At 35.9% G+C, this 19,749-nt stretch overlaps 1 protein-coding gene across 1 annotated transcript in view; it reads right to left on the reverse strand.

Moving 5' to 3' along the window:
* MRPL1 (mitochondrial ribosomal protein L1) overlaps positions 1-19,749 on the reverse strand; it is a 65,675-nt gene that overhangs the window by 12,852 nt on the left and 33,074 nt on the right. The window contains exon 7 of the mRNA XM_020894695.2: positions 14,224-14,330. Within this exon, the coding sequence (XP_020750354.2) occupies positions 14,224-14,330 (107 nt within the window). The remainder of the gene's footprint in view (positions 1-14,223; positions 14,331-19,749) is intronic.

Genomic DNA, 19,749 nt, shown 5'->3' on the forward strand with positions numbered 1-19,749 from the left:
AGAGTCTTCATATAGCTGCTCCGGGCATTCTGTCCAAGGTTTATAATAGGTGTACTCACTGAGAGAGACAGAGAGTCAGGTGATTATTACACCAGCTCACTTGGAACCAGAACTCCCCATGCTTAAGTTTTATATATTTATATTTTAGGATTGGCAAATTTTTTCTGTAAAGGAACAAAGAGTAAATATTTTAGGCTTGGAGGGTCACGTATGACTTCTATTGCATTCTTGCTTCTTATACAACCTTTTAAAAGACCATTCTAAGTTCATAGGTGGTATAAAAACAGACCATAGAGCCATTGTTTTCCAACTCTTGTATTAGAATACATTATTTCTCTCCAAATAAATGAAAATTCATGCAAAGACAAGCTGCAGTATAAGTTATGCTTTACATCACTTTAACAACTCAATACCTTTACCAAAATCTATGAGTGCTATGAGGCAGAAGCAGCCTTTATCATTGGTCATGATAATCTGTTTGAAAAATGCTTAATTTTGTCTTTACATTTAATATATTTAATAATTCATAATAGGATCTTGTAGCTGTTTTATTGTTTACTGTAAATACTATATTTCTAAATGTTATTATTTGTTTAGAAGTAACACTAATGAATGAATGCTGGATGGCATCACCAATGCCATGGACATGAACCTGGGCAAACTTTGGGAGACAGTGAAGGACAGGGAGGCCTGGAGTGCTAAAATCCATGGAGTCACAAAGGGTTGGACATGACTGCAACAACACTACTAATGAAAATCACAGGGAATTCTTTCAGATCCATTCACTTTCTAGGACTTTGATAAAGACAGAATTCAGTAAAAGCTGTCAAATTTATCACTGGTTTTTGAAATAAAGCTAATAAAAGAAAGCTGTGTGTGCAGTATACTGACAACCACTTACCAAGAAATGGGTTTGCAAACAAAGGAAAGCAAATCAATGTACTCCCCTACTCCATGTTACGTCACAGTCATATTTTTAATCACGAGTTTTTCTGTTGATCAGTGATCACTACGTTGTTGAGTTAATGCTGTTTCTCTCAAATGGTATGGCTTTCCTTATGGTATTATTTATATCTGATGGAAGGGGAGAGTGACACTTCCAATTCCCAAAAGTTCTGAGAAATTAGCATCTGATTTCACAACAGTATTGATAAGAAAAGTAGAAATGATAAAAAACTCTTTTTAATTCTAATATTCCCACTGGTAAGAACACTGATAATCCAACCAAAGGCTGCAACCTCGAATACTACAAAGACTATTCATCCCAGTTAAATAAATACACATCTCTCAAAATGAAGCATTGAGTATCACAATGAAGCGCTAGTATATTGACATATACTGGGCCCTGAATAAATACTATATTCTCCTTTTTCTTAACTACATACTCTTAGATTTCCTGCCAATCTACTTTCTTTATTTTTAATGAGAGCTAAAAAGTACAGAATTTGACTTGTATGTTCTACACCTTATTTTCCACTTTTAAATCGGTCTGTGACACAGTACATTGCAGTATACCAAAAATAATGCAACCAAAGAAAAGTTAATCATCAACAGGAAGGCATGGAGGAAAAGGAGGAGGGGAAGTGGCAGTGAGCATGTGCCAATGAGCAGCTGCCTTGTATCCAACTACTGTTTGTATCTGATTGTTTTCAGCAATACTCCTTGCTTGCAGCTTTCTCAACTTGTAGACCTAGAGCCTTCAAAATAAGCCTTCATTTCCCATGTGCTATACTATTCACATCTTGTTTTAACTGAACTCCAACACACTCACTTCTCCTGTTCTAACATGTTTGCTAAACCTGAAGGCTCTGATTTCAACACAAGATTTTACTGTGTTTATATTCCCTACCCCTGAACTTGTTTATTTTTGTTACAATATACATTATCTTTTATCAGCTGCCAAGTTGACAAGATTCTTGCCACGAAACAATTCACTATTACACAAGCAAAATACAGTGATACACACCCAGGAAGGGACCATGTCTACAACTTTAAAAAGGAGGAAAGAAGCACATCAAAGACAGGGCCTTTATATTAAATATGTCAAAGATCCAAGTATATCTGAAGCCCAGACAAGAAACACTAGTTAAATCAGGTCTTGGCATGATTTAGCATAAACAAAAATCTGAGTTGTCCTATCCCATTTCTTTTTTCTCCTGTTACAAAAATGTTTTGTTTGCTAATAGCATTATTTACAAGTTCTCAAAATCTGGATATTTTGTTGTTGCTCATTTCTTAAGTTGTGTCTGACTCTTTGAGATGCCATGGAGTGTAGCATGCCAGGCTCCTCTGTCCCTATTACCTCCTGGGTTTGCTCAAATTTCAACGTCCACTGAGTTGGTGATGTTATCTAACCTCTCATCCTGGATATTCACGTGACTATAAAAGGGCTACAGCTGTTTTCCTTTAATGCTATGATAACCATTCATGTCAAAGCTAGGCCATTATGTTTAAAAGATGTTCTTCAAAATTTCAATTATATTTAATGGAGTTTTTAGAAGCCTTCCTCAATCCAAGTTACTTTTAAGAGTTTATGTTCTAGTTTCATATTAATAAATTAAAAGAAAAGAATTAGCAATAGCTTCTAAATTAAAATAGAACAAGTAGCATATATATTTTGAAAGTACACTGTTCCTTTAGAATACTTCACTCTTTTATTTACTTAAGCAGATTTCACAGGATACTAGTAGGAATCTGTCTGGGGATAGAAGAAAATAAACAGGAAGAGTAGGACTCCACTCACTCCCAGGAGGAATCAATGTTTCATAATAAATGTACTGATGTCACTAATTTGGAATTAGTAATAATTCAAAGACTGTCAAATATATTTTAAAATATATTTCAAAAGTTTTATGATGTAATGAATGAATAATGTGAATAAGATTACAGAAAAATATTTAAACATCTTTATAGAACATACATTTATATTAAAAACATTGCTTAATATAAACAACTGATTTGTTAGTTACAGGTGGCACAAGTGGTAAAGAATCCTCCTGCCAATGCAGGATATACAAGAGACGTGGGTTCGATCCCTGGATGGGGAAGATCCCCTGGGGTAGGAAAATGGCAACCCACTCTAGTATACTTGCCTGGAAAATTCCATGGACAGAGGAGCCTGGTGGGCTATAGTCAAAGGAGCCACAGAGAGTCAGACACGACAGGGCAACTAAGCAAAGTAACTGAGGCTGCATCTATCAAGCAACATTTTTTTTATTAGATATTCAATGTTATCATATTAGTAAGTTGCACATCATTGAAAAACTTCTGTGGTATTCACTTTCAAGTAATTCATATTAATCTTCCCACAAACTTATTTCTCTTTTCATGTCTTTCCAATCTGTACGTGAATATTTAAGGAGGAAGGGAAAAGTAGAAAAGAAAATAGACAAGAAAAACTTCAGAGAGCTATTAAAAGAAGGAAAAAATAAAAGGACAGAGAAAGAGGGAGGAGGGTAGTAGGAAGGGAAAAGGGAGCCTGAAAACAAACTACATTAAAAAGAAAAAGCCTACAAATAAATCATGTCAAATAATATTCATCAAAGTGCCAAAGATGAACAATTACCTCTTCATCCAGAGACTGAAAGAGTAAAACTACCATGAATATTCAAGTGGGAAGAAAAAAGTTACAAAACTGTTCAAAAGCCTAATTATTCTAATTGTTCTTAAATTAAGCCTCATCTAAACTCCATGGGGTCACAAAGAGCTGCACATGATTGTGCACCTAAACAACCACCTCCTGCCTAGACTGGTGGCCAGAATTCTGGGAGCCAGGTAAGCGAAGAGGAGAGGGTGGGGAGGAGGCGAGGGTTTCTCAATATTCCATATACATATATTCACGTAAGCTCCCTGTTTTCAATTTTCTCAACTCCTGATCTCTCCCAGTAAGAGACCTTTGTTTTCACCTTTCCTGCCACCTACTAGCAGGGGAAAGGGCAGTTACTCAGGGTCAGGAAATATGTAAAAATCTTCAATAGTTGTCAGCTAAACCTATTTCAGAGGGTTCTTGCTCCATCCCCACACATAGCATTAACACTCAGTCCCTGTGGTATCCAGAGCCAGATCCTAGCCTTTTTAAAGATCCTGAAATTTATTTCTTTGGCTTTCTCCATTGCTGACTTAAGATTTGACATTTCCTAATCAGTTACCACAGTGGTATTCATTCCATCTTTACCTGGAAGTCTCAGAGCACATGTTATTCTCAAGTGTCCATTTGATACTTTGGAAAAGAATATTAACATTATACTACAGGCCACAATGAAAGTCTTGAGAAATTTTTTTAAAATAGAAACTAAAAAGGATACATTCTTCAACCATTAAGGCAGTTAAATTAGAACATACCAAAAATCTAAGCAAGTCAAAAAAGGTTCCAAAAGTTTAAAATATTCTCCCAAATAAGAATAAAAAGTACTAAGAAAATAATGACAAGAAAACTAAGTATCAAACTTGTAATTAGAGGCAAATTACACTCTTTCAGTATTTTTAAAAAAAAAAAACCTCACAGATCTTATATGAAACTTAGAAAGTTAGAAAATGAACAACAAAGCAAATCTCAAGGTGATAAAAAGAGCAAAATGATAATTCATAGATAGAAAAAAATAGCAATAAATTCTAAAAACTATACTAAAAAAGTACTTTAAAACACATATTTGAGATACCACTGGAAACTATGTTAAATACACTGTGATAAACCATAATGGAAAGAATATGAAAAAGTATATATACATGCATAATTCAATCACTTTGCTATACAGTAGAAATTAACACATAAATCAACTATACTTCAATAAAATAAATTTTAATAACATAAAGAATGTCTTATTCTTAGGTTATGAACATAAAAATACTTAGGGATGAAGTATTATAATGCCTGCAACTTAATTTTAGGTGGTTCAGAAAATATAAAAGAATATCTACTACTTTAAGCAAACTACGTATACTAGTTGTTCTAAGCAAATATGACAAAATAAGTGAATCCAGGTGATGAGTATACTAGGCGTTTGTTATACTATAATTTCAACTTTCCATTCAGTCAAAATTTTTCAAAATAAAAAACTGAAGAAAAAGATGTGCAGATGTGGAGGGTATTTACAAACAAGATCTTAAGCTATTTCAAATAAGAGCTTAAATAAACTTTATTAAGCAATAAATTCCAAGAAAATCTGTAATATTTCATTGTTTTCTTATCCGAAATGTTATGAATATGATTTAATTTCTTTAGAGTTTTCTCTTCTAAAGAGATATGAACCCAAGAAGCCCCCAATGCTCTAAGATAAAATGAAGATAAACCATCAAGATTCCTGATTTTATGGTGTTTCAAAAGATACTGCGGTATCATTTAATTTTTTAAATGACTTTTCACTGCAGTATCTTTTGAAACACCATAAAACCCAGCAATACCACTTCTGGGCATACAAACCAAGGAAACCAGATCTGAAAGAGACACGTGCACCCCAGTGTTCATCGCAGCACTGTTTATAATAGCCAGGACAAGGAAGCAACCTAGATGCCCATCAGCAGACGAATGGATGAGGAAGCTGTGGTACATATACACCATGGAATATTACTCAGCCATTAAAAAGAATTCATTTGAATCAGTTCTGATGAGATGGATGAAACTGGAGCCCATTATACAGAGTGAAGTAAGCCAGAAAGATAAAGACCATTACAGTATACTAACACATATATATGGACTTTAGAAAGATGGTAATGATAACCCTATATGCAAAACAGAAAGAGACACAGATGTACAGAACAGACTTTTGGACTCTGCGGGAGAAGGCGAGGGTGGGATGTTTCAAGAGAACAGCATTGAAACATGTATATTATCTAGGGTGAAACAGATCACCAGCCCAGGCTGGATGCATGAGACAAGCGCTTGGGCCTGGTGCATTGGGAAGACCCAGAGGAATCAGGTGGAGAGGGAGGTGGGAGGGGGGATCGGGATGGGGAATACATGTAAATCCACGGCTAATTCATGTCAATGTATGACAAAAACCACTACAATATTGTAAAGTAATTAGCCTCCAACTAATAAAAATAAAGGGAAAGAAAAAAAAAGCTTATTGTACATGGATACTTGAAAAGAATTACTTTGAAGTGAGAAATGGAAATGGCAAAAGGTGACTGAAATTATAGCAGGTCTTCATAAAACATTCTTTTGAAAGCTAAAAGCTTTTTATAAAGCATGGGAAATCCAAGAAGTTACTGTGCTAACACCAAAGCATTTAAAGGGGCCAAAACTCCAAAACATAACCTGAAACTGAGTAGATTTTAGAGTACACTGCACCCTTAGAAGAAGGCAATGTCACCCCACTCCAGTACTCTTGCCTGGAAAATCCCATGGATGGAGGAGCCTGGTAGGCTGCGATCCATGGGGTCGCTAAGAGTTAGACACACTGAGCGACTTCACTTTCACTTTTTCACTTTCACACATTGGAGAAGGAAATGGCAACCCACCCCAGTGTTCTTGCCTGGAGAATCCCAGGGACAGAGGAGCCTGATGGGCTGACATCTATGGGGTCACACAGAGTCGGACACGACTGAAGTGACTTAGCAGCACCCTTTGAAAGGTCCACTGTGCATTATATCACAAATATACATTTTTATTCTGAAACTTCATCTAACTTTATTAATCCTGGAAGATTTCTAGTTTACACCTGATTTGAAAATCAAAGTCTAAAACAGATGAACACTACAGTAACTATTTCTACATATGTGAGATTCTACTGAACTGGATTCAGACATAAAAGTCAGCTAGTTGCTACTTGAAAATATACACAGAAACATGGGTCAGATTTTATAGGCTCTTTCAGGCGTGGACATAATAGGCCACAAGAGTCATAATTTATTACAGTATGAAATACTATGAGAGGTTAAATAACCAAATGAACACATTCCACACTTTCCTTTAAACTACAGTTCATGTCCTTTCCTCTTGATAAATGCCCCTACGACAAGTCCTAACGTGCCATATTTTACAGCTCAAGAATTTTTTTTCCTAGTGAAAAGTTCCATCTTTGATCTCCATCAGTCTCAGCAAATGAAACCTAACTACAACACTACCACATATGATTTTGAAATATGTGAAGAAGTCAATATTAACAAAAGTGAAGGAAGGGAGAGAGACAGAGAACATTTCAGTTTTTGACAAATATAAAGATACTATGTGTGCCTCTGCAAAATAGGAACATCAATATTAACAGAAAATTAGAAAGAACTTTTACTTTATCATAAAGGACATGTTAAGAAAACCAGTCAACAATGGTACTGGCTTACATTTACAAGTGATCTGGAAAAGGAGACTGGAGGCCAAGATTCTTAAATCAAACAAGCAATCTATCAGAGAAAAAACAAAACATATTTCTGACAGCCTCATAGCTAACATAAAATGGATTTGTGGAATGTTATAAAATAGTAACAGACACCCTTTGAAAATTACTTCAAAGTCTTTATTCTGGCAGGTTTAAGCTACAGTATGTGGACATATATAGTATCTGGACACTGTTTAGTTTTTCTGTGTAATGTCAAAAAATACACCTGACTAAACATGCCTATAATGAATAAAGGACAACACTCTTAATTCTGACTCTCATTTTGTGAAACCTCAGGAATTAAATTTTTACTTTCAATATTACTTACAAGGATTGTTTGAAAAGTTTAAGCTAAATTTTGATAAATTATTGATCCACTACATATAATATATATTGATGCTTTTGAACTGTGGTGTTGGAGAAGACTCTTGAGAGTCCCTTGGACTACAAGAAGATCAAACCAGTCAATTCTAAATAAAATCAACCCTGAATACTCATGAGAAGGACTGAGGCTGAAGCTGAAGCTCCAGTACCTTGGCCATACGATCCAAAGGGCTGACTCATTAGAAAAGATCCTGATGCTGGGAAAGACTGAAGGAAGGAGGAGAAGGGGACAACAGAGGATGAGATGGCTGGAAGGCATCACCAGCTTGATGGACATGAGTCTGAGCAAGCTCCGGGAGTTGGTGATGGACAGGGAACCCTGGCGTGCTGCAGTGCAAGGGGTCTCAAAGAGTCGGATACAACTGGGCGTCTTAGCGCACCACACACAAAACTGTAAAAGACCATTTATAGGTCACGGGTCTGTTGTTAAAGAAACAGCCTCAATTGGATTTGGTCCATGGGCCATATGTAGTTTGTGGACTCTGCTCTGGATAGCCTCCTTTTATTCAAAATGAAGCGGACCCCTAACAGGCACATAATGCTGTCAGTGCCCTTTCATCCACACGTTCATTCTAAAGCCAATCTTGCACCACGCAAAGCAACAACAAAACAACAAAAATAAACCTCTAATATTTCCAACTATACAGTAACATCACCTCTGGAAATCTCAGACTGTTAAGGAAGATATATTACTGTGCTTTGAAAATCTTCTTTCAAAGATTTTCTGTTAAAGTCTGTTACCTCTGATAATTATAACAATAAATATTTTTATGGAATAGCTATATTGTATTAGATACAATCACAGATAGATTTTTATTCCCTTTTAAATATCTTTATTCAGGTATACTTGATAACTTTATAGAGGCATACTTTGCATGTCATATTATTCACCATTTTCTAAATCATAATTCAATGACTTTTTAAATAATTTTTTCTACCAACACCGTAAGTCAGTTTTCAAACTAACGATCTCTGAAGCACATTTACTGTTAATGCCTGTTTTCGCCCACCCCTTCTCCTCAGGCAACCACTAATCTTTTTGTCTTTATAGTTTTACCCCTTTTTTGTACATTTCACATAAATGTGGTTTCTGCATCTGCTTTCTTTCACCGAGCATGTTCTTGATGTTCATCCACATCATAGTATGTATCCATAGTTTGTTCCTTCTTATTGCTAAACAGTATTCCAAGAGATATTCTACACATTCTTAAAGTGTCAATCTAACAAGTTTTGACATACATATACACTTATCTGGTGGCTCAGACGGTAAAGAATCTGCCCACAATGCAGGAAACCTGGGTCTGATTTCCAGGTTGGGAAAATCCCCTGGAGAAAGGAATGGCTACCCACTCCAGTATTCTTACCTGGAGAATTTCATGGGCAGAGGAGACTGGCAGGCTACAGTCCATGGGGTCATAAAGAGTAGGACACGACTGAGCATCTAACAGTTGACATACTCCTGAAACCATCACCAGTCAGAATAATAGACAGGTCAATCACATCCCCAATTCCTTGTGCTCCTTTGTCATCCCTCATTCCCACCCCGTCCCAGCCACCTTGTCCCAAAAGCAACTTCCAGTCTGCCTTCTGTCACTATATATCACTTTGTATTTGTCAGAATTTTATATAAACGGAATCATGCAGTATGTACTTTTGTCTGCCCTTTTCACTCAGCACAATATTTAAAAAATTCATTCATATTAGAGCATGCATCAATGTTTCTTTTTATTATTAAAGAAAATTCAATTGTATAGAACAACAAAGTTTGTTTATACATTTACATGTGACGTGTTTCTAGGTTTTGGCTATTACAAATAAATCTGATGTAAGCATCTGTTTACAAATCTTTGCATAAGCATATGCTTTCATTTCTCCTGAGCAAATATCTAAATGTGAAGTGATGGGATCATATAGTAGGTGGGTTAAACTTGTGAATCTACAGAACTGTTTGCCAAAAAGGTTTCATCATTTACATCCCCACAGTAACATATGAGCATTCCAGTCACTCCACATCCTCACCAACATTGGTATGAGCAGTTTTTTAAATTTTAGACACTCTAGTAGATATACAGTGGTATCTCGTCAGTTTTAAATTGCATTTCCATAATTGATAATGTTGAGCATATTTCAATGTTTGGCATTTATCTGCCATGTGTCTGTCATACCTTCATGAGGTATTTCAAATCTTCTGATTTTTAAAATTAGACTGTTTAATTGTTGAGTTTTAATAGTTCTTTATATATTATGGATTTATCAGAGAGATGATTTGCAAATATTTCATCCCAATCTGTGATTTATTTTTTCACTCTCTTCATAGCTTTTTTAAAGAGAAAAAGCTTTTAATTTTTAAAAAGTATGAATTACTAATTTGTTATTTTTGTGGATCATGCTTTTGGTTTATATCTAAGAAATTATTCCCTAACCCAACTTTTTCTTCTAAAAGTTTTATAATTTTAAACTTTATATTTAGGTCTTTGATACATTTTGAGGTAATTAAGTATGGTATGAAGTATGGATCAAAGTTCATTTTATCTCATATAGATATCTAATTGTTCCAGTGCCATTTGTTGAAAAGTCTATTGCTTTGCCATTAAAAATGCTTCTGTACATTATTTTAAATCAGTTGTCCATGTGTTTTATACTTTTTTTTCTTCTGACTCTCTATTCCACTGATTGTTTTGTTTCTTGACATCAATATCACATTGTCTAAATTACTGTAGCTTTATAAATCTTTAAGTCAGATAGACCTCCAACTTTGTTCTTTGTCAAGGCTATTTTGACTCATCTAGGTCCTTTGTATTTCCACATGAATTTTAGAATCATGTCAATTCTACAAAAAAATTCAATGGGGTTTTGATCTATACAGTCTATACATTACTTTAGGGACAATTGATATCTTCACACTATTAAGTTTACTGATCCATGAACACGGTTCATCTTATCATTTCCTTAGATCTATTTGATTTCTCTTGACTATGTTTTGAAGTTTCCAGTGTATGGATTTTTCACATCTTTTGTCAGATTTATCCCTAAGTATTTCATATTTATTTAATATTACTTTGGCATTCCTTAGTTTTAAATTTTAATTTCCAAATGTTCATTGCTGTTATATAGAAGCAAACTGATTTCCGTATATTAACCTTGTATTCTGAAACTTAACTCACTTCCTTGTTCTAGTAGCTGAATCATGTCATCGTGTGAGAAATGACAGTTTTATTCTTCCTTTCTAATTGGGATGTCTCTTTTTCCTGCCTGAATACACCTCCTAGAATTCTTAGATTAACGATGAAAAGAAGTGGTAAGAGTGGATATCCATATCTTGGTCCCGATCTTAGGAGGAAGGCATTCAGCCTTTCATTACTATGTATGATATCAGCTGTTGATTTTTCTTAGATGTTCTTTACCAGGTTGAGGACATTAACTTGCATTCCTAGTTTTCTGAGACTTTTTAATCAGAAATGAGTATTGGATTCTGTCAAATGTTTTCTCTGTATATACAGAAATGATCACATGACTTGATTTTTAGTTAGTTGAAATCAACCCTGAATAGTCATTAAAAGGACTGATCCTGCAGCTGAAGCTCCGATACTTTGGCCACCTGATGCAAAGAGCTGACTCATGGAAAAGACCCTGATGCTGGGAAAGACTGAGGGCAAGAGGAAAAGGGGACAACAGAGGGTGAGATGGTTGGATGGCATCACAAACTCAATGAGTTTGAGCAAATTCAGGGAGATAGTGAAGGACAGGGAAAGCCTGGCATGCTGCAGTTCATGGGGTCGCAAAGAATCAGACATGACTTAGCTGAACAACAACAAAGAAATGTGGTAAACTGTAGTCATTGTTAAGTGTTAAACTAACCTGTATTTCTAGGATAAGCCCTACGTAATCATGATGTTATTCTTTTACACACTGCTAGATTTTATTTGCTAAAGTTTAGCTTATAATTTTAATATTTACATTTATGAATGATGCTGGACTGTCATTTCCTTTGCCTGGTTTTGGTATCAAGATAATGCTGATTGATTTAGGTGTGTGTGGGGTGTGTGTGTGTGTAATTAAAGTCCCTGTTATTCCATCTTAGCCAGAAGTGTGTACATGTGTGTGCGCGCTAAATCACTCTTGTCGTGTGTGAGTGACTCTTTGCAACCCCATAGACTGTAGCCTGCCAGGCTCCTCTGTCCATGGCATTCTCCAGGCAAGAATACTGGAGTGGGTTGCCATGCCCTCCTCCAGGGGATCTTCCCAACCTAGCGATCAAACCCACGTCTCTTATGTCTCCTGCATTGGTAGGCGGGTTCTTTACCACTAGCACCACCTGGCAAGCCTAGAATTTTTTTTTTTATAGTTATTAGGTCATTATCTCATCCACTCCTTCCTAATCTACAAAGTGTATACCAACAACATCATTTTATATATAGGGAAAATACAGAAAGGGGGAAAACTGAGGCTCATAAAGTTCTAACAGTCCTAACCCAGAACTGAGATTTGAATCCACACATACGAAACCATTCTTTAAACATCCTACTCTACTATACTATTTTAGTAGTACTCAAAAAGATTCTGTTTAAGCACAGATTAATTTATTTTTCATTAAAAAAAAATCATTATATCTCTAAAAAACCCAGGTAAGTCTGGTCTGAAGCCCAAGTCTCAATCACTATGTTATTTGTTAAAAAGAATGAATGATATGCCATGGTTTATTATACACTGAGTCAGGATATATACATAAATTATTAACTATTCAATATACTGAAAACATTACTTAAGAAAAAGCTAAAACTAGGGACAAAGAGTCTTATAAAGATGCTTTACAGACCCAAAAAGTCCAACCAAAAGAGTAACAATAGCTGATAGATACCATTCTAAAGTTTTTAGTTAATCTTCAAAACCATACTATGAAATAGATATTACTATATAAATTTTATAGATGAGGAAGTTTGAGATACAACAACATTAAGAAACTTGTTTAGGAGGGGCAATATAGGAATAAGGGGTTAAAGAGGTATAAACTACTATGTATAAAATAGGCTACAAGGATATATTGTACAACATGGGGAATATAGACAATATTTTATAAAAATATAAATGGAATATAACCTCTAAAATATGTGAGTCACTATATTGGACACCTGTAACATATAATATTGTATATCAACCACACCTCAATTAAAAAAAATTGAAAAAAAGAAAGAAATTTGTCCCAAACCTGCCATCCTTTAGGTAGCAGAACAGGTAGTCAAGCCGAAGTCTCTACAGATCCAGAATATAATCTTAAAGTTTATATTTGGTTTCTGCTTGTGTTTCACATTACAATGTTGTCTTCCCTGAGAAAGAAGACGCACAGCCAAGGGCCTTTTGGGAACAAGAAAACTCCAACATCAGATTCCAGCAGAGCTAGTGCCAAAAGAATTAGAGCTAACCTTTGATGATACTGGAGGCGATACGGGGTTTCCCAATCCCTGACTGGAATAAACTTGTTTTGCCCCCTTTTTGCAGCAAGTTTTCCTCCCATAAAACTAGCAAAGGGCCCTTTATATATTTCTGATGACCTGCAATACACTCAGCTCATGAGCTTGGACTTCTAGCTATTGGCTTTAATGTAGAATTGCTCTCAGGAGTAGCATGGGAGGAGGAATAAGAGCTCTTCAAGTATTCAAGTTATGAGGCAAGATGGTGTAAGCCTAAAGAGCGTGGACTCTTGAGACTCCTGAGGTTCAAATACCTAGTATGCCTCATACTAGCTGTGAGACATTAGAAAAATTATTTAATCTCTTTGGGATACCATCTCTGCATCTATAAAACAGAGATGGTAATTCACCTCTCACAGGGTTCAGGATTAAAAGAACATATGAAAAGTGTTTAGAATAGTGCCTGGCACTTGGTTAACATTGTGTAAATTTGGCTAACAATATTATTATAGTTATTGCATAGGAAAAAAATTACATACATTAAATAGGTATGTTAGAAATTCTGTAGTATTAAAAAAATACTAACAAAAACTGTATGTTTTAAAACACAGTCCTCCACAAATCTGACTTATCTATATTAATGTCTTCAAAAATGATTTTGTAAATTAATTTCCAGCATCTTCTGTAAGTGGGCAGTTTTAAAAACATAAGCAGGGATAATCAGAAACAATTTATTAAAATCAAATTACTCAATTCCCATAAGGTAGTATTAAATATTTACTGCAGACTCAGCATTATGCAATATCCTATAAGATATATATAAGATCTAGACCCAACTCCCGAAACACTTAAAATATTAGAGTAAAAATAACACAGAATTGATGAACAATGCAAAGTACAAGAAAATGTCAGAGAGTGGTATGTAACTCTAGAGAAGGACTTCTACAGCACCATTAAAATGTATGAATTCAATCCACAAAAAAAGTATGTATATATGTAGTGGCACTCCTAATGCTAGTGACAAGGACAAGTTCAAAGGATTGGTATGTTATAAATTATTAATGAATCACTTCAGCAAAAAAGAAAGGGCTTACTGAATAATATTCACTATAACTTACTGTTGCTATTTTGGTCTTCAGAAAGTTCTCCCTTTCTTCATCTACCTTAATTTCAACTCCAGTTTTAAATAATTCAAGCATTTTGGGGATGTCCCGGCCAACGGAATCTGGTTAGAAAAACAAGAAATCCAAAGTTATCACTATTATCTAAACAAGTAGCAAAAATTACTAAATAAGAGAAACATCCAACCCAAGTCAAGATATAAAAAATGATTTGTGGAAAACAGACTTTGAGTGAGTGAAGTCACTCAGTTGTGTCCGACTCTTTGCAACCCCATGGACTAATGTAGCCCACCAGGCTCCTCCGTCCATGGGATTCTCCAGGCAAGAATACCGGAGTGGGTTGCCATTTCCTTCCCAGGGGATCTTCCTGACCCAGGGATCGAACCCAGGTCTCCGACATTGCACGCAGACGCTTTAACCTCTGAGCCACCAGGGAAGCCCAAACAGACTTTAGCGTGGCCCATATCCTGATGTTCATGCCCTTGTATGATACCCTCCCACTGAGTGTGGATGAGACCTGCAACATGCTTCTAAGCAAGAGACATGATGATTGTGCATAACTGATTACATGACATAAAAAAGAAATGCTTATCTTGAAGGAGTCTCTCTCCCTACTGGCTTTGAAGAAGCAAGATACAGTGTTGTCAGGGGGCATATGGAGAGAGCTATGAGCCAAGAAACTGAGACCCTCAGTCCAGAAACCTGCAAGGAACTGAATTCTGCCAAAAAGCCATATGAATCTGGACGTGAACCCTCCTTAATCAAACCTCAGATAAAACCACGGCTCCAACTGATACCCTGATTGGAGCTTTGAGACACTGAAGCAGAAAACGTAGCTTAGCTGGACACATATTCCTGATACACAGACGCTGAGATAGTAAATGTGTATTGTTTTAAGCCACTAAATCTGTGATATTACTGTTCCACAGTAATAAACAATAAATAAGTGTATATAAGGATGATGCTTATCAAACTTCAGAAACATTGACGGCAAATTAAAACCTATAGAATAACACATGATAAAAGCTGAAACGGGAGTCTTGAAATCTTTGAAGAACATTTTACTTACCGTTACATGAAATTCATCTGACCTGCCTTACCATAAGGAAGGAATTAGAAAAGCAGCAAGAGCTAGCAGTAGAAATAATATCTCAGTGAGTGATACAATCTGGAGGCAGCTCATTACTACACCAATGGTAACAGAAACTGGCATGAAGAAAGAGATAAAAATTGAAACTTTACTGGATTCTAATGCCACTTTGTCCTCCATTAGGGTAGAGAAAAAGATGCAGTTGAATAAACAAAAAGAGAAAAAAGGAATCAAGGTAAAAACTAAGAATTTTCAAAGGATCATGCAGGAGACTCCAAACATACATTATACCCTGCTAACCTTTAATCATCAACATTTTAACTCAAATTTAACATACAAAAATATATATATTTTTTAGTTTTACCTTAAACTTTTTAAATTCATTTTTTATTGAAGTAACAGTTGAATTATAGCACTGTGTTAATTACTGCTATACACCCAAGTGATTCAGTTATATATATATATATATATATATATATATACACATACACACACATTATTTTTCACATTCTTTTCCATTATGGTTTATCACACTATATACTAGGACCTTGATGCTTATCCAGTTCATATATATTCTATATATATATATATAAATGCACATATGTGGAATCTAGAAAAATGGTACAGATGAACTTATTTGCAAAGCAGAAATAGAGACACAGACATAAAGAACAAATTTATGGACACCAAGGATGGGAAGGGGGATGGGGTGGGATGAACTGGGAGATTGAGATTGAGATATATATATATATATACACACACACACTACTATGTATAAAACAAACAACTAATGAAAACCTACTGTTTAGCATACGTAGGTAACTCTACACTATGCTCTGTGGTGACCTAGGTAAGAATGAAATCCAAAAAAGAGTTATACGTTAAAAAGAAAAAAACTACCTGCTGACTGATCTGAATATGTACCTACCACCCTGCTTTCCTTCCTGTCATATGGATGAACTGTCTGCGTTCTTATGGAGGCCAATGCTCTTCATCTAAGCGCTGGATCCCATACCTCCTCACCAATGCAGCGACACCACCCCTCCCTCTGCCTACACTGTCAGCTTCCCCTGCTTTCCCAGATCATCAGCAGTTAACAAACTTGCTATAAAATGTTCCATCTTAAAACAAAATACTGCCTTTCAACAACCATCTAATATTTTCTGAAGAACGCTAAGTTTTCCAAAAAAGTTGTCCGTCCTTTCTGTCTCAGCTTCCTTTCCTTCCATTTTCTCTCGGACCTTCCTCCACCAAGTTACATCCCTAACACTCCACTGAGAATGATCCTGTGTTCCTCTGACTTGACCCGTCGACAGTAGTTCACAGACTATGTCCCCCCACTTCCTACTGCATCATGACTTGTCCTCTGAAACTATTCTCACTGGCTGTTCATTCCATTCCTGCTGGCTGAGCTACCCTCACTTGGCCGATTTCTAAAAGGTGGACTACCCGAGGGTTCAGTCACATGACCTATCCTTTTCTACCCACAGACACCCTTTAAGTGATCTCTTTAAACAGTTTAAACATACTGCTTTAAACATTTACCCACTGATAACTGTCAAATTTATATTTCTGGCCACAAGTTCTCTCATGAGCTCCATATCTCCACCCAAATGCAGGTAGGTAATTAATACGGAGTACAACATGAAAAATATTTGCTGAAGGAATGAACAAATTAATGACTTCATAATTTTGAGTCTGATATCGCAGGGCTGTTGTAATGATAATGAAGTGGGAAAGGACAAGGGCTTAAGAAGGAAGAGTCCATTATTAAAACATACTAAAGTGAAGGTGTTGATGGAATACTAAATACATAGAAACAAGCAACTGGAAAAAAGTGACAGACCAGGGATAATGATGTATTAATATATTTGAGTTTTTTTAAACTAGTTCCATCCTAAAACAACCACAAATAAAACCTCCTTCCTTTGAACTTACATATTTTTTTCCTCTCTCTCTCCCTTTTTAACCAAAATATGTTGATGTGAATTTGCATTTCCCTAATAACCAGCATGAGTCTGAGTAAACTCCAGGAGTTGGTGATGGACAGGGAGGCCTGGCGTGCTGCAATTCAAGGGGTCGCAAAGAGTCGGACAAGACTGAGCGACTGAACTAAACTGAACTAAATAACCAACATTATTGGTCGGAGAATGAGCTGGTTGGATGGCATCATCGACTCAATGCACCTGAGTATGGACAAACTCCAGGAGATAGTAAAGGACAGGGAAGCCTGGTGTACTGCAGTCCATGGGGTAGCAAAGAGATTTCTTGAATTTCCTTCAGTTTCTGATTTCTGACTTAACTGTTATAACCAGAAATCACACTCTGTATGATTGCAAGCCTTTTAAATTTAATAAGACTTGTATTAAAACCCAGCAAATGGTCTAGCCTGAATGTTCCACATACTCTTGAAAAGTACACACCAAACACTTATTAAGTGAGGTATTACCCAGCTAGCAAATAAAGTCAAGTTGGTTGACAGTATTGTTCAAATCTTTTTTTGTTGTTGTTCAAATCTTTTATGTACTTCCTGATTTTCTATGTATATGTTCTATCAGTTATCAAGAGAAGAAGATTAAAATCTCCAACTGTACTTGTTTAGCTTATTTCTCTTTTCAATTCTGTCAGTTTGTGCTTCATGTATTTTGTGGCTCCTCTCTGTAGCTGAGCATGTCTTTTTATTGTTATAGAATATCCACCTTTTTCTCTAGTAAACTCCTTGCCTTAAAAGATCATTTTGTCTGGTATTAAAATAGCCAACTCAGTTCTCTAATGGTTAATGTTTTTATGGTACATTTTTACTCTTCGGTTTCCTTTCAGCTTTTTTATGTGTATGAATATGAAGTGTGTCTCCTGTAGAAAGAATACAATTGGATTGTTTTTTCATCATCTTATAATTTCTGCCTCTTGGTTGAAGTGTTTATTCAATTTCCAATTAACCTGACTGATGATATGGCTGGATTTAGGTCTCTATTTTAATATACATCTTTTATTTGTCTCATCTCATTTGTTTCTCTGCTCTATACTGCTTTCTTTTGTTTTCAACAAAAAAACTGTGTGTATGTTATTACTTGTTCTAGAGATTACAACATGCATATCTATTTATCACAACCTACTTCATCTTAACACTTACTTCCAGAAAACAATAGATTTATGCCCACCTCCATCCTTCCTATCTCATTTCATCACGATGTTATTGTCATGCCCAAACCTGCTTCAGCTCCTATGTATCTATCTTTAAAATCATATTCACTGGACTATTCAAGGAGGAAATTAGGGACTCATTCAAGACTTCTCTCTCTCCCTTACCTTCCACACCTAATCAGAAACTCCTGTTAATTTTACCTCCTCACTAACCCACAACAGCCTTCCTATTCTCCATCTTCACTGTCACTGCTCAGATTCTGCCCTTATTCCTCTTCCCCCTCGCCCGCAGAATTCCCTACATTACTGGTCTCTATTCTTAAAGTTTCACATCGCCACCCTATCACTTCCACAGCTCCCATACAGAGTCATTCTAACAAGCAAATCCTATTTCATTCCTCTGAGCTACAGATTTCAACAGCACCTACTTTCACAGAGGATGAAATCTAATCTCCATGGTATATCACACAAAGTCCTCCATGATCTGGCCCACTGCTTATCACTGCTAACCCCGCTGACCTATCTGATAGCACATCATGTAACAAACGAAAGAAAGCTAGTTACAATTTTCCGAACACAGTGGCTGACTCACACTTTGGTGCATTAGAACAGGCCATTTCTTCTACCTGGAATGTTCTCCCCATGAATGTCAGGAAAGAAAATACCTATATATGGTTAAACTCTCAACTTCACTGCTACCTTCTTTACATAATCTGATTCTACAAGGTGTTCCCCATTCCTCTAAGCACTTTGTACATTTTCCACTAGTACACTTTCTGCATCTTAGAGCAGCAGTTTGTTACTATCTCTCACCTGTCAATTTTCATCTCCTTAAAGATGGGAACCGTCTGTTCATCTTTTAATCTTCAGCACTAAGTGTACTGCCTGGCACATAGTAGACACCCAATAAATATCTGCTGATTCGATAAATGAGCTATAAAGGTAGAAATGATATCTGAAGCCATGAAAAAGAACGAGTTCTAAAATAATTAGGAAAAAATTTTTTACAAAAAGAAAAAAGTAATTATGGAACATGCATAGCTACTTTAGGAATTGTAGGGAGTCAATAGTGACAGAGGGTCATATGCATCATGTACTTAGCCTGTGCTAAGCTCTTGCACATTATAATAAAAACACCATGGGGACATGTAGTCATGAAACCCATTTTGCAGATGAAAAACAAAGGTACAAAAATGTTCAAAAATTTGTTCAAAGTCACAGTGAGAGATAAAGCCAAGACAGAAAGAGGTCTATGCTAGCCACTCTTTAATTCTGCTTTTCAACACAGC

The sequence above is a fragment of the Odocoileus virginianus genome, chromosome 29, assembly GCF_023699985.2.
Source record: "Odocoileus virginianus isolate 20LAN1187 ecotype Illinois chromosome 29, Ovbor_1.2, whole genome shotgun sequence".
Classification (NCBI taxonomy): domain Eukaryota; kingdom Metazoa; phylum Chordata; class Mammalia; order Artiodactyla; family Cervidae; genus Odocoileus; species Odocoileus virginianus.